Source organism: Mustelus asterias, chromosome 1 (assembly GCF_964213995.1).
Source record: "Mustelus asterias chromosome 1, sMusAst1.hap1.1, whole genome shotgun sequence".
Lineage (NCBI taxonomy): Eukaryota > Metazoa > Chordata > Chondrichthyes > Carcharhiniformes > Triakidae > Mustelus > Mustelus asterias.
The window spans coordinates 61343709-61357445 of NC_135801.1; the positions used below are offsets into that span (position 1 = coordinate 61343709).

General features: G+C 43.8%; 1 protein-coding gene across 1 annotated transcript in view; it reads left to right on the forward strand.

The window, feature by feature from the left end:
* Positions 1-13737, forward strand: part of slc2a9l2 (solute carrier family 2 member 9, like 2) — a 408797-nt gene that overhangs the window by 362270 nt on the left and 32790 nt on the right. Inside the window, exon 12 of the mRNA XM_078213118.1 lies at positions 5831-5958. Coding sequence (XP_078069244.1) covers positions 5831-5958 — 128 coding nt within the window. The remainder of the gene's footprint in view (positions 1-5830; positions 5959-13737) is intronic.

Below are 13737 nucleotides of genomic sequence, written 5' to 3' on the forward strand. Positions count from 1 at the left end.
CTGACCCAACATCCCCCCAACTCTCCCCTCCCAACAACACCTCCCACCTCCCGTCCCAACTTCTCCCTGACTCCCTGTCTCAAAAACATCCCCCACGCCAACATCCCCCCAACCCATCCCAACATTCTCCCCTCCACCCAGCCCAACATCCCACTCACCCCCCCCCCCCCACCTCAACATATCCCCACTCCCAACTCAACCTAATCTCCTCCCCACCCCCCAAATACCCCAAATCTTACCTTGCCTCTTAACCTTTTATGTGGTACCTGAGCTGTGTTGGCCGTATAAAGGAAATGTTGGTGAGAGAAAAGATCTCTCAAATAAAATGGGTCAACACAGTCACCAATAATCAGACTGTTTGATAAAGCGAATTACTTGCTCCAAGAAATTATTCAGGGTCAAAGAAGAAGAAGTGTAATGATGAGCTGTAAGAAATATGGAAAATCTTTTTTTTCTTTGATTGCGTTGTAATGAATTAAGTATCTTATGAAGTTTTTTCTAGTTAAAGAAAGAAACGGGGTATCTGTCAACCCACGGTGGTTGACAGAGCTCTCAACCGTGTCCGACCCATCTCTTCCACCTCTGCTCTTACCCTCTATCCCACCCCATAGCAGCCTCCTTCCCCCACCCCAACAGTAAAAATCTCATCTCATTTTCAATTGCCTTTAGCCCTGATGAAGGGTCATCCAAACTTGAGACGTGAGCTCTGTTCTCTCTGCACAGATTCTGTCAGACCTGCTGAGATTCTTCCAGATTTTTCTGTTTCTGTTTCAGATTCCAGCGTCCGGAATAATTTGCTTTTATCTGTTAATGGTTGGTTGATTATGTTCTTAAATATACACATGATAGACATTGTTTGATAAGAGTACATATAAAGAGGGTCAGGTGCCCCTTTAAGAGGCTGTTAATTAGGTTTTTTTGTTTCAGTGTTGTACTTAAGGGATGAAGAGAGTCGACTGGGACACTGAGTTGTTAGTTAGGAGACAGATATCCTCAATACTGTGAATAATCAGCCTACTGTTGAGGAAAAGATCTGTCATAGAAACTAGAAACAGGAGGAGGCCGTTCGGCCCTTCGAGCCATGCTTTGTATGGTGATTGTTTTCATTTCATTTTTTGCTGATAGTGTGTTCATTAACTTATACAATTTGCTATGACAATGGAAGTGAATGGCTCTGATTCTCCAATTTTGCCTGAAATATGGAATTTAATGAACAGTATTACTAATATCCAACCTGATTCTTCCAGGACATTGAAAGACTTGGATGAATAATCATTGTCAGAATTGTCAATCAAATTGTTTTATTGTTGATTTATTGATTAGTGTCACAAGTAGGCTTCCATTAACACTGCAATGAAGTTACTGTTAAAATCCCCTTGCCGCCACACTCTGATGCCTGTTCAGATACACTGAGGGAGAATTTAGCATGACCAATGCACCTAGCCAGCACATCTTTGGACTGGGGGAGGAAACCGGAGCACCCGGAGGAAACCCACGCAGACACAGGGAAAATGTGCAGACTCCACACAGATAGTGACCCAAGCCGGGAATCAAACCAGGCTCCCTGGCGCTGTGAGGCAGCAGTGCTAACCACTGTGCCATTGTGCCGCCCTCACACATATTGTGTAGCATCAAGAAAATAACATTGTAATTGTTTTTTTAAAGTCAGATTTGACAATGGATTGTGAAAACTAACTTTGTCAACTGAATACAAATGTTACATTAATAGTTTGGAGTCATTATTACCATTAATGGCTAAATTTATGAGAGTACATGAAAAAGCCAACAATAAATCTTACAATATTAGATGTGTTATACCTTTGCAACAAGTGTTCAGCTGCTAATTGCCACAACACCAATATTTCACAGAATCGCAGAATCCCTACAGTCCAGAAGGAAGCCATTCGGCCCATTGAATCTGCACCAACCACAATCCCACCCAGGCCTTATTCCCATAATCCCACATATTTACTCTGCAACTCCCCCTGACACTCGGGTCAATTTAGCATGGCCAATCAACCTAACCAGCACATCTTTGGACTGTGGGAGGAAACCGGAGCACTCGGAGGAAACTCACGCAGACACAGGGAGAACGTGCAAACTCCACACACACAGTGACCCGAGACTGGATTTGAACTTGGGTCCCTGGTGCTGTGAAGCAGCAGTGATAACCACTATGCCACCATGCCACATGTAACAAATGCCTGAACTCCAAACCTTGACTCAGATGTACATTTTTATTGTCATTGCTCTGTAAAGCTTGATTTTAGTAGCAGAAAATACAAACAAGGTACTGCAAATAAGATCCTGCATGTGTTGTGACAAACAAGTTTAGAAAATGCTGTAAAAATTGCAATACAATACCAATATTTTAATCATAAAGCATCTCCTGTAACACATGATGCCTTTGACGTGTTCCAAATCATCTGCTATTTGCTAAGCCTTCTTTATTTGGGATTGAACAAATCTGCCATCTAAGCCTGTAGTCATTCTACAGAATCTCATGTAAACTTATCTTCTGATGGACTGAGCATAGTGAAAATATGTACTTGGGACACTAATCTGTAAGAAGACAAGAGAAATACTGCTCAAACCCACTCCCTTATTGTAACATTATAATCTTACTGGTACTCTGCTTAAAAGTCTCTTAAGAAGCCCAGTAGGGCACTTGCCACGTGGTTGTCTCTGGACTGGAGTCAAACACCAAGCATATAATCCATGTAATGTGAAACTACTTACCTGAGATGATTCAGTAAAAGCTTTCTTTACTGTCAGATTGTTGGACCGTGTTTTGCATTGCGCTACCGCTTTATGTTGATGGGCTCCTCTTACCCTGCACCAAGAAGAATCACTCTACACTCTGAAATTCACTCCCTAAACTTCTCTGCTGCTCCCCTCTTTTCCTTTGCGTTGCTCCTAAAACTGCCTCTCACCTGCCCTAATACTTCATTATGTGGCTCGATGTTAAATGTTGTCAGATAATACTCCTGTGGAACATTTTACTGTGTCAAAGGTGCACCAAAAACACAAGTTGTTGTTGTTGCTATTACTGTTACTGGCATAGCCTAAAGTGAAATGAGATCTTGCCAGTGTTATTCTATTTTATCACATCTCCTGAGTGATCGCTTGGTTGCGGGGGAGGAGAGGGAAGATGTGTTCAGTTATGATGCATCAGCCATTATGGGTGACAGGCTTGATGGAGCAGTTAGTCTTTTCCTGTCCGAAACAAAATGTCCCAACTTGGGAATTAGACAACGTTTTGCATCTGCATGTCAGATATATACAATATTAAGATTTGTTTCCTTTGTGGTGAGATGTTTGAACTTGTTTAGGAATGGTTGCATAATGTGGTATACTTTTACTTGACCTCCAGTAGAACATGTCACTGTGTACAACTGATTAATTTCCTGACTGCAATAAACTTTCTGCCTCCCAAAATATGACCAATTTCAAAAGGATTTAGTTCAGCGACTGTGATAAATTCAAAACTGTTTGTGTGGTTGCTAACATTTAGCTGAAAGGTTTTCATTTTGCACTCATTGAGACAAATGCAAGAATGCCAAATTTCATATACCTCATATTTATAGCACTTGGCACAAGTTATCATTGTTTGAAATTTGGCGATCTTCTGTTTGTCCTGCTGAATACAAGACAAAAAACTTCAGCAATGTGTTTTTATTTTCAGCAATATTCAAGTTCCGTACTACTAAAATACCAAGACTATTTCATTTTTCAGATTGGAGAAACCAGAAATGTAAAGAAATTTTATATTAGTATTCCAGTGGAACATAAGGGTTGGGGTTAATCTTTACTTCATGTACAAAAGCAAAATACTGTGGACACTGGAAACCTGTAGGATGAACAGAAGATTTATCAGCAGGTCAGGCACCATCAAACAGCAAGATAATGTTGCAGCTGTATAAGGTGCTGGTGAGGCCATAACTGGAGCACCGTGTACAGTTTTGGTCTCCTTACTTGAGAAAGGATATACTGACACTGGAGGGAGTGCAGAGGAGATTCACAAGGTTGATTCCAAGTGAGCTGAGTCCATGAAAAGATCAGCCATGATCTCATTGAATGGCAGAGCAGACTCGAGGGGTCAAATAGCCTAATCCTGCTTTTAGTTCTTATGTTCTTATCTGTGGAAACAGAGTTAATGGGGACAAATCTTATATGACCAACAGAGTCAGGTATGGAGATAGGACCTGGATAAAATATGTTTATATCAAGTCAGGGGACAGATATGTTCACAACTCCGGCACATCTCGCCGGAGGCAAGTGAACAACAGAAGTGACTACCTGTCAGGCAGCAGTGGATAGCCAATAGTTACCATTTATGAGGAGAATTAGGGGGATGGGGAGGACTCTGCTGAGATCTTCCCAGTGGTGGAGCTTCCTTCTACTCAATGAAGGTGACCATCTGCTGGTAGGCCAGAGGGCCATTGGGACCAGAGGCTCCATACCCCAGTGATGTGGTCGCAGGTAAGAAAGGCCATAATTCTGATTCCTCTGGAAGGTCTCTTGATCATTCTGAGGGGATCAGCATCTTTGGCTTCAAGAGGCAACCTGTTAGCTGGCAGCCCTCTGAGACGATTCTGCAGGCAGGCTGGACCCACAGACTATCGAGGAGGAGATCCACATTTATCCTGATGGAAGAATATTTTCAAAGGCGGCAAGGTCCCACTCAGTGATTCAAGTCACTGACCTTTCATCAGACCTGGAAAATGTTAACAGGTTTCGAACAAGTACAGAGGCAGGTAATGGGGAGAGGGAACAAAAGGAAAGATCTGTGATGGAGTGGAATACAGGAGAGATTAAATTGTGGAGGATGGTATAAAGCAAAAAGGGGGTGATAATCAGACAAATATAGAAACAAACAATATATTTATGATAAGTTAATGCTGTCCTTGTATTGTGTTGCTTCCTGATTAACATCCCTGTCTTCGTATACCATGTCTGCAGGAATAGTCGACTTGAAATGGTGGATAGACTATGGCCCTAAAATTCGTGCAATTTACTGCTGCCACTCTGTAAATTTGGTAGTACACAGGGTGAAATCCCCAAGGAAAAAGAGGAAACCTAGCTGCCAGTTTCCACCTCCATCATCTCCATACAAGGGAGGCCTGAAGCAGGGCTGGTCTGAGTGATGGGTACATCCTCAGCCAAGAGCAACCAGTGCCAAGCCTCAGTCAGACCTCACCATGTCAGTGCTGGCTATACATTTAGAGAGACGAGGCAGAACTATTTCTATGCATGCGAGATCCTGGCAGAAGGTTTGAATCCCTTAAGTATTCAAATAAATGATTTACGGGATCTGTTCCCAGACTCACGGGCCTATTGGAGCTGGGGCAACAAGAGTTATTCCTATCCCATGTGGAGGCAACCTTCCTAGTTAGACAAGTGGCAAAGACGTTACACAACGGGTTATTCTGCCCATCAGTCCCAAGCAAATATGAGTCCGAGCATAAAAACCTTGGTGAGGGTCAAGGGGCAAGATTCTACCACAACCATTAAGATCACAGACCATGCATTCTCAAGCATTCTGCAATGTGAATATTTCATTTTGAATTCAGAAGTTCAACTGTTGTTCTGTTAATAAAATTACAATTAACCATTTAAGGGAGATGGCGGATAAGAGAGGGCCGGGAGAGTTCTCCAATACTAATACAATGTGCTTCTAAAGTAATAGTTAAAGTTCTGATTGTTTCTGAGCTGGACCTGGTATAATCAGCCTCACTTGGGTTAGTCCATCAGCACAGCAGTGATGCTGTAATATTCATTTAAAAACATTTGTTTTTAAGCCCTGACTGTTGCATTCTTTTAATTTCAGGTGGGATTCCCTTCGTCCTGACTGGTGAGATGTTTGATCAGTCCTGTCGATCTTCTGCGTTCATGATTGGTGGCACAGTGCTCTGGCTTTCTAACTTTATCGTTGGACTTCTTTTCCCTTTTATCCAGGTGTGGTTTAAACTTAAGCTTTTGTGACTGCAAACTATAGAGCAATATAAACTTGGATAAGTAAATTAAAACTAGCATTGCAATCCTAGAAAAATCATAGAAACCCTACGGTGCAGAAGGAGGCCATTCGGCCCATCGAGACTGCACCAGCAACAATCCCGCCTAGGCTCTCTCTCTGTAACCCTACATATTTACCCCACTAATCCCTCTAACCTTCACATCCCGGGTCACTAAGGGGCAATTGAGCATGGCCAATGCACCTAACCCACACATCTTTGGACTGTGGGAGGAAACCGGAGCACCCAGAGGAAACCCACACAGACGTGGGAGAATGTGCAAACTCCACACAGACAGTGACCCAAGCTGGGAATTGAACCGAGGTCCCTGGAGTTGTGAGGCAGCGGTGCTAACCACTGTGCCACCGTGCCGCCCATATCTGGAGATACACAAATCTGGAGATATTTAAAGATCAGGAAGATAAGACTCGCTGGACTTAAAACCAGTCTGGCCCGTTTCCCCTTCTCTTCTTAAAGCACTACCTGAACTTTTCATTGAATCATACGCTACAGGGAGTGGTGATCAGCTCACCATGTCTGCAAAGGCTCTTTGAAAAAGCTGTTCAATTAGTCTCACCTCCCCACCCTCCTGCTCATTTCCAATTACTCTGCATGTTTTTTTTTTCTTTTGAGCTATTCCCATTTTGGAAGTCATTATTAAATCTATTCTCACCACCATTCCAGGTGGTGTATTCTAGATCACAGTAATTTGTTCTGCAAAACCATTTCTCGTCCCTTCCTGATTCTTTTGCCAATTATCGTAAACCTCTTGGTAATAAACCAAAGAGGGGACTGGAGAACAGCCATCTGTTGCTGCCTCGGTGTTAGTTAACATTAATTCAAGCAGACATGTCTGACTGAGTTGAGCGAGAGCAGTGATCCCTGATCCAGGTTGATTTTGCACATAAGCAGTCGGAGCGACAGTAATTGGCCTCAGCGCCTCTCAAGCATTGAGGGTAAAAACCAGTCAGACTTTCAGTTCTTGTTCCCTTTCTGTGATTTTTTTTTGGAAAATGTACCGGTGTGGATGTCAGCTATGGACATGATCAAGATGAGATGTGACAGCCCTCGTCATTGGATCGTCTTCCTGTACTCATTCTCTAGACTTAAACATTTCTGGATGAGAATAGGGAGTGGCCACACCTTTAGAACTGTATTCTGTTACAACTGGGATGCAGGAACTCCCCTTCAACCCCCCCACTCTCCCCCCACTCATTAATTGATCGCAATAGGGTTTTTTGAAATTCATAAGGATGAATGTGTCAATTCAGTGTATGTACCTCACTATTCATGTGCTGATCACAAATAACTCAGTCCAATAGACTTTCTTAGTTAAATGAGTAAAGGGTTCATTTTTTATTGTGGTAAAAACCCATTTAGTTAAAGATATTAAAATACAACACGCAAGTACGTACACGAATGCACGCACACGCACGCACACACATGTATATACAGACACACGCACACACATGTATATACAGACACACACACATATATATACAAATGGAGGAGGTTAGCTTCTGGCCAATTTAAGACGCAGTGATAAAAACAAAGACCTGAAGAGTTAATTGATTGATTCTATTACTAAAATTAAAGCAAAATGCTGCAGAAGCAGGAAATCCAAAATTTAAACAGAAAATGCTGGGAAAATTCAGCCGGTCTGGCAGCATGAGTGCAAAGAGAAACAGAGGTAATGTCTGTATGACTCTCCTTCAGAGCTCATATGGACTCTAAATGTTAACTCTGGCTCCACAGATGCTGCCAGACTGCTGAGTTATTCCAGCATTTTGTTTTTAATATATGCGTCTATCACTATTGTTCATGACTGAGGAAGTTCTTGAAGCAGCAGGCTTTAGTTTTTTTCCCCTGGAATCACCGCTTTGAAATTTGTAATAAAATACTTTAGCTTTGGTCAAGTGGCAACTATGATGTGGAGATGCCGGCGTTGGACTGGGGTAAACACAGTAAGAAGTCTCACAACACCAGGTTAAAGTCCAATTTAATCTGGTGTTGTGAGACTTCTTAAAGTGGCAACTGGCCATTGATATGCAATGGAAAGCAATTAATAGTCTGTTCATATTAATGAAGGAGTTTCCACTTCCTGTTATCAAAACCATCATGTGGAGATGCTGGCGTTGGACTGGGGTAAACACAGTAAGACGTTTCACAACACCAGGCTAAAGTCCAACAGGTTTATTTGGTAGTTTATTTGCTACCAAATAAACCTGCTGGACTTTAACCTGGTGTTGTTAAACTTCTTACTGTATCAAAACCATCAACATACAATACAGGCTGAAAGGAGTCCTTCGCACTTGCAAGTACATAAACAGTTTTGTGCATTCTCAGACCAAAAGTCTGAGGCCTTATTCTCTTTGCTGTTTTGAGATAAGTCCCAACAAGGGAAGGTGTGACATTCCACAAGAATATGGTCTAGAATATTCATGTAATCCACTTTTAGAAGCTTCCAAAAGATTGGCCAGTTTTCAGTCCCACACATTAGGTGATCTGTGGCAGCCATCTTAACTCCATGTCTTTGTTTTAACAATTGAAACTGTCTTTTTGAAATAAAGTTTCATACGTGAGACCAATAGATTAAATTTAATATTTGACACCAGCAATTTAACAATTCCGACATAACTCAGGGAAAGGCTCTTGACGCCAGGGATTCTCCCTGTTACCTGCTGAGATTTCAATGGGAAATTGGAAGAATCCCGCAGAATCCTTTGTGTGGGATGCAATTCCACAACTACTAGCTGTTGGTGTATGATATTGTGCTGAAGTTAACCATTCATATTTAGAGATTTTATGGCCTCACCCATCCCGAAACCTTAAAATCCTGCCCAAGGTCAAAGGACCTTTCCATGGTCCGCCCCTCACCCGCTCCAATTCCTGTGGCAGGCAGGACGGTAACCCACTAGGTCACCCATCTGACATTTTTTATGTTTCTTATGACAACATGATCAACAATGAAACGAGGAAGAGACAACTCTTTAACAAAAAGGAATTCTTCTCATATCGTAGATTACTGTAGGCAGTGAGATCTCCTGCCTGAGGCCTGGGGTCGAGATTTCTTGTGGGAGGCAGGACTCAGGAGTTGAGACTGAACCTCAGCCACGTTCCTGTCTCCATCATCCAGCTCCAGGGAGATTGTGTCTTTTTCTTTCTATCTGCTTTTACCCCTGATGCGCGATTAAATCACTCGGGAGGCTGGATCGTACCCGGGAAATAAAGGCTTTTATTAGCAATAAGAATGGAGCATACTGCTTAACAATACAATAAGAAGTTTAACAACACCAGGTTAAAGTCCAACAGGTTTATTTGGTAGCAAAAGCCACACAAGCTTTCGGAGCTGCAAGCCCCTTCTTCAGGTGAGTGGGAATTCTGTTCACAAACAGAGCTTATAAAGACACAACCTCAATTTACATGAATAATGGTTGGAATGCGAATACTTACAACTAATCAAGTCTTTAAGAAACAAAACAATGTGAGTGGAGAGAGCATCAAGACAGGCTAAAAAGATGTGTATTGTCTCCAGACAAGACAGCCAGTGAAACTCTGTGGGGGTTACAGATAGTGTGACATGAACCCAATATCCCGGTTGAGGCCGTCCTCGTGTGTGCGGAACTTGGCTATCAGTTTCTGCTCAGCGACTCTGCGCTGTCGTGTGTTGTGAAGGCCGCCTTGGAGAACGCTTACCCGAATATCAGAGGCCGAATGCCCGTGACCGCTGAAGTGCTCCCCAACAGGAAGAGAACAGTCTTGCCTGGTGATTGTCGAGCGGTGTTCATTCATCCGTTGTCGCAGCGTCTGCATAGTTTCCCCAATGTACCATGCCTCGGGACATCCTTTCTTGCAGCGTATCAGGTAGACAACGTTGGCCGAGTTGCAAGAGTATGTACCGTGTACCTGGTGGATGGTGTTCTCACGTGAGATGATGGCATCTGTGTCGATGATCCGGCACGTCTTGCAGAGGTTGCTGTGGCAGGGTTGTGTGGTGTCGTGGTCACTGTTCTCCTGAAGGCTGGGTAGTTTGCTGCGGACAATGGTCTGTTTGAGGTTGTGCGGTTGTTTGAAGGCAAGAAGTGGGGGTGTGGGGATGGCCTTGGCGAGATGTTCGTCTTCATCAATGACATGTTGAAGGCTCCGGAGGAGATGCCGTAGCTTCTCCGCTCCGGGGAAGTACTGGACAACGAAGGGTACTCTGTCCACTGAGGAGGTCGGTGCGGTTTTTCGCTGTGGCGCATTGGAACTGTTGATCAATGAGTCGAGCGCCATATCCTGTTCTTATGAGGGCATCTTTCAGCGTCTGGAGGTGTCTGTTGCGATCCTCCTCATCCGAGCAGATCCTGTGTATACGGAGGGCTTGTCCATAGGGGATGGCTTCTTTAACGTGTTTAGGGTGGAAGCTGGAGAAGTGGAGCATCGTGAGGTTATCCGTGGGCTTGGGGTACAGTGAGGTGCTGAGGTGACCGTCCTTAATGGAGATGCGTGTGTCCAAGAATGCAACCGATTCCGGAGAGTAGTCTATGGTGAGTCTGATGGTGGGATGGAACTTGTTGATGTCATCATAGAGTTGTTTCAGTGATTGTTCACCATGAGTCCAAAGGAAGAAAATGTCATCGATGTATCTAGTGTATAGCATCGGTTGAAGGTCCCGTGCGGTGAAGAAGTCTTGTTCGAACCTGTGCATGAAGATGTTGGCATATTGAGGTGCGAATTTGGTCCCCATGGCTGTTCCGTGTGTCTGGATGAAGAACTGGTTGTTGAAGGTGAAGATGTTGTGGTCCAGGATGAAGCGGATGAGTTGTAAAATTGCATCTGGAAACTGGCAGTTGTTGGCGCTGAGCACTGAGGCCGTTGCAGCAATGCCATCGTCATGGGGGATGCTGGTGTAGAGTGCCGAGACATCCATTGTGACGAGGAGCGCTCCTGGTTCAACTGCTCCATGTGTGCCGAGTTTCTGTAGGAAGTCCGTCGTGTCGCGACAAAAGCTGGGGGTTCTTTGTACAATGGGTTTCAGGATGCCCTCGACATAGCCGGAGAGGTTCTCGCACAGGGTCCCATTGCCCGATACGATGGGACGGCCGCGTGTGTTTGCCTTGTGTATCTTCGGGAGGCAATACGATACAATCCCAGACTAAAGGGTCACTAGGAAGTGCAGTGACCTTTATACTCCTACAGGTAGGCGGAGCCAACCAGAGTGTACCACAGAACAATACCAACAGGTGGAACACCCCAACCCTAACCCCAACAGTAACAAGTGTAACATATGTACAAGTACCCATAGTGATAACCATCTATGGTTCAGTACCCATCGTGGTAACCATCTATGGTTCACCACAACCCCCAATGCGTAAAGTCCCTGGTCTCATCTGAGGTTGCCAATGAGATACCTCTACCGATCCTCAGGAGGCTTCTAGTCCTTTCAGGTTCCTCATTGGCTCTCCTGGTGCTGCAGTGACATCCCTGCACAGTATCGACAATATTCTGCTCTTTGTAATGCCAGGCTTCCTCCTAATGGCTGCAACCCCACTGGGAAGCTGTAGTTTAGATAAGTTGGTGGAATTGGATCTGAGCTTCAGCAAATTGCAAAATCCTCTCCCACTGGAAAACTACCTCCGAGGGGAATGCTGGCATGGATGAATTATCGATATGAATGTGGTCTTAAAGCTCAGTTAATCAAGAAACCAATCAATCTTGACTGAATTACCTGAATGATTTGACTGACTGTTATCCACTGTTGTCCATCCAATACCATGGATAAGCACATACCATTTCAGGTCTCCTCTTTACACATTACTCTGTGTCTGTTCTGTTTACTGAGTTTGTTTGAATTGTCCTGTCATGATGCTTTGCCTGGAACTTTCCATTTCTGCTCTTGCCTGCCCTCAGTCCATTGGAGAGAATGTGTGGAAAATGGCAGCATCCGAAAATTAAACACAAAACTGTCTGGAATATTAACTTCCAGATCCGCTTGTGATAGGAGAAACCGGCAGCAAATCGGATTCTGGAAGTTTCTGCAAACTCAGCCATTGCATTTGCATTTAGCTTCCAGGTTTCCTGACCAATTAGGGCAAGTCGGCGTGATAATGGCCGCATCAGGCTCTTTCAGCTGCTAGAGGGCCCTGTGAGGACAATGTCAAAATCTGCAGAAATGGAGACACAGTGTGGCAAGGTAGCACCACTCGTCCTTGATGCCTCCCTAGAGATACTGCTGCGGGCTGCAGGGAGACTCTGTTCCCCAAGGACAGGGGCAAAAAGGCTTTCATCGGAAACAAGCATGGGTTAGAACTGGCAGAGGAAGTCAGCAGCAGGAGCATGGCGCCTCCTTCCTTGTTGCAAGAGGTTCTGTGACCTAATCAGGGTAGCAACGATGATAATGATTGTGATTAGCTAAGTGTTCATTCTTTTGCCCAACTACCTTTTGTGCAGAATAAGACTTTAATTGTCTAAAAGTGCATCCATTAACTGTGTTACAAGGATTTTCAGGTCCACAAGCCATTTTTAGCTTATTTCTTATTTCAAGGTGAGCAGAATGCGGCGATTCAATCAGTCCCTTCAGTTTTTCATAATCGGCAGAGTACAAACTGTACTCCACCAGCCGCAAAACAAAGTGTCTACTGTTAGATGTGATTCAGCAGTTGGACAGCACTTTCTGGACAATCTTGAGTGTGCTAATAGCTACACTAACAACCAGTTTAAGATAGTTGGGTGAACTTGTAATGTGGCTCATTTACATTTGCTAAAAGCGACATATGCAGGGACCAGTCCTCTATAGACAAACATGTTCAAGTCTTGAGCCTTTTTGGAATCATGCGAGAGCTTGGAGAGTCTTTAGTTCCCTGTATCAGAGTCGACTTGCTAACATTCGGCACCATTTTCTCCTATATTATAATGGTTGTGATCATTTGAAATTTGACATTCTTGTGTATGTCCTGGTGAGTGCTTGATGAAAAGCTTCAGTGGTTAGCACTGCTGTCTCACAGCTCCAGGGACCCGGGTTCAATTCCGGGCTTGGGTCGCTGTCTGTGTGGAGTTTGCATGTTCTCCTCGTGTCTGCGTGGGTTTCCTCTGGGTCTCCTCCCACAGTCCAAAGATGTGCGGGTGGATTGGCAATGCTAAATTGCCCCTTTAGTGTCGGGGGATTAGCAAGGTAAATATGTGTGGTTATGAGGATAGGGCCTGGGTGGGATTGTTGTTGGTGCAGACTGGATGGGCCGAATGACCTCCTTCTGCACTGTAGGGATTCTATGATTCCATGACATGTTTGTCTTTTCAGCAATATTCAAGTTCTATGCAACAAAGTAACTTTCTGTATACTTTGAATTTTCATAATTTTCTACTCCACTGAGACTCATTTAGTCCACAAGGGCAGCCCACAACAAAGCAACTCCATTTTTCAACGTATCTGTTGCTAGCCCAGCTCAATTCAGTACAAAATTCAAATTGACCCAAATCTGAACCTTTGGGATTAGTTGGCATTAGCTTTAGACAAATTGGATCATTCAAATTTTGAATCTGCATCTATAAAATGGATGCTTGTGATGTGGCATAGGAAGCTAAGAAATAAACAACCTTCTAAAAATGATAAAAAGTAAGCATGCTAAGCTGGGGAATTGTTTATTTGTGTGCATGGGACTATTAACGTGAACAGCCTACTGCTGATTTGTCCTGGTTTTGATGGTTACAAACTGGAGTCAGAACAATTGAGTCAAGTGCAGAC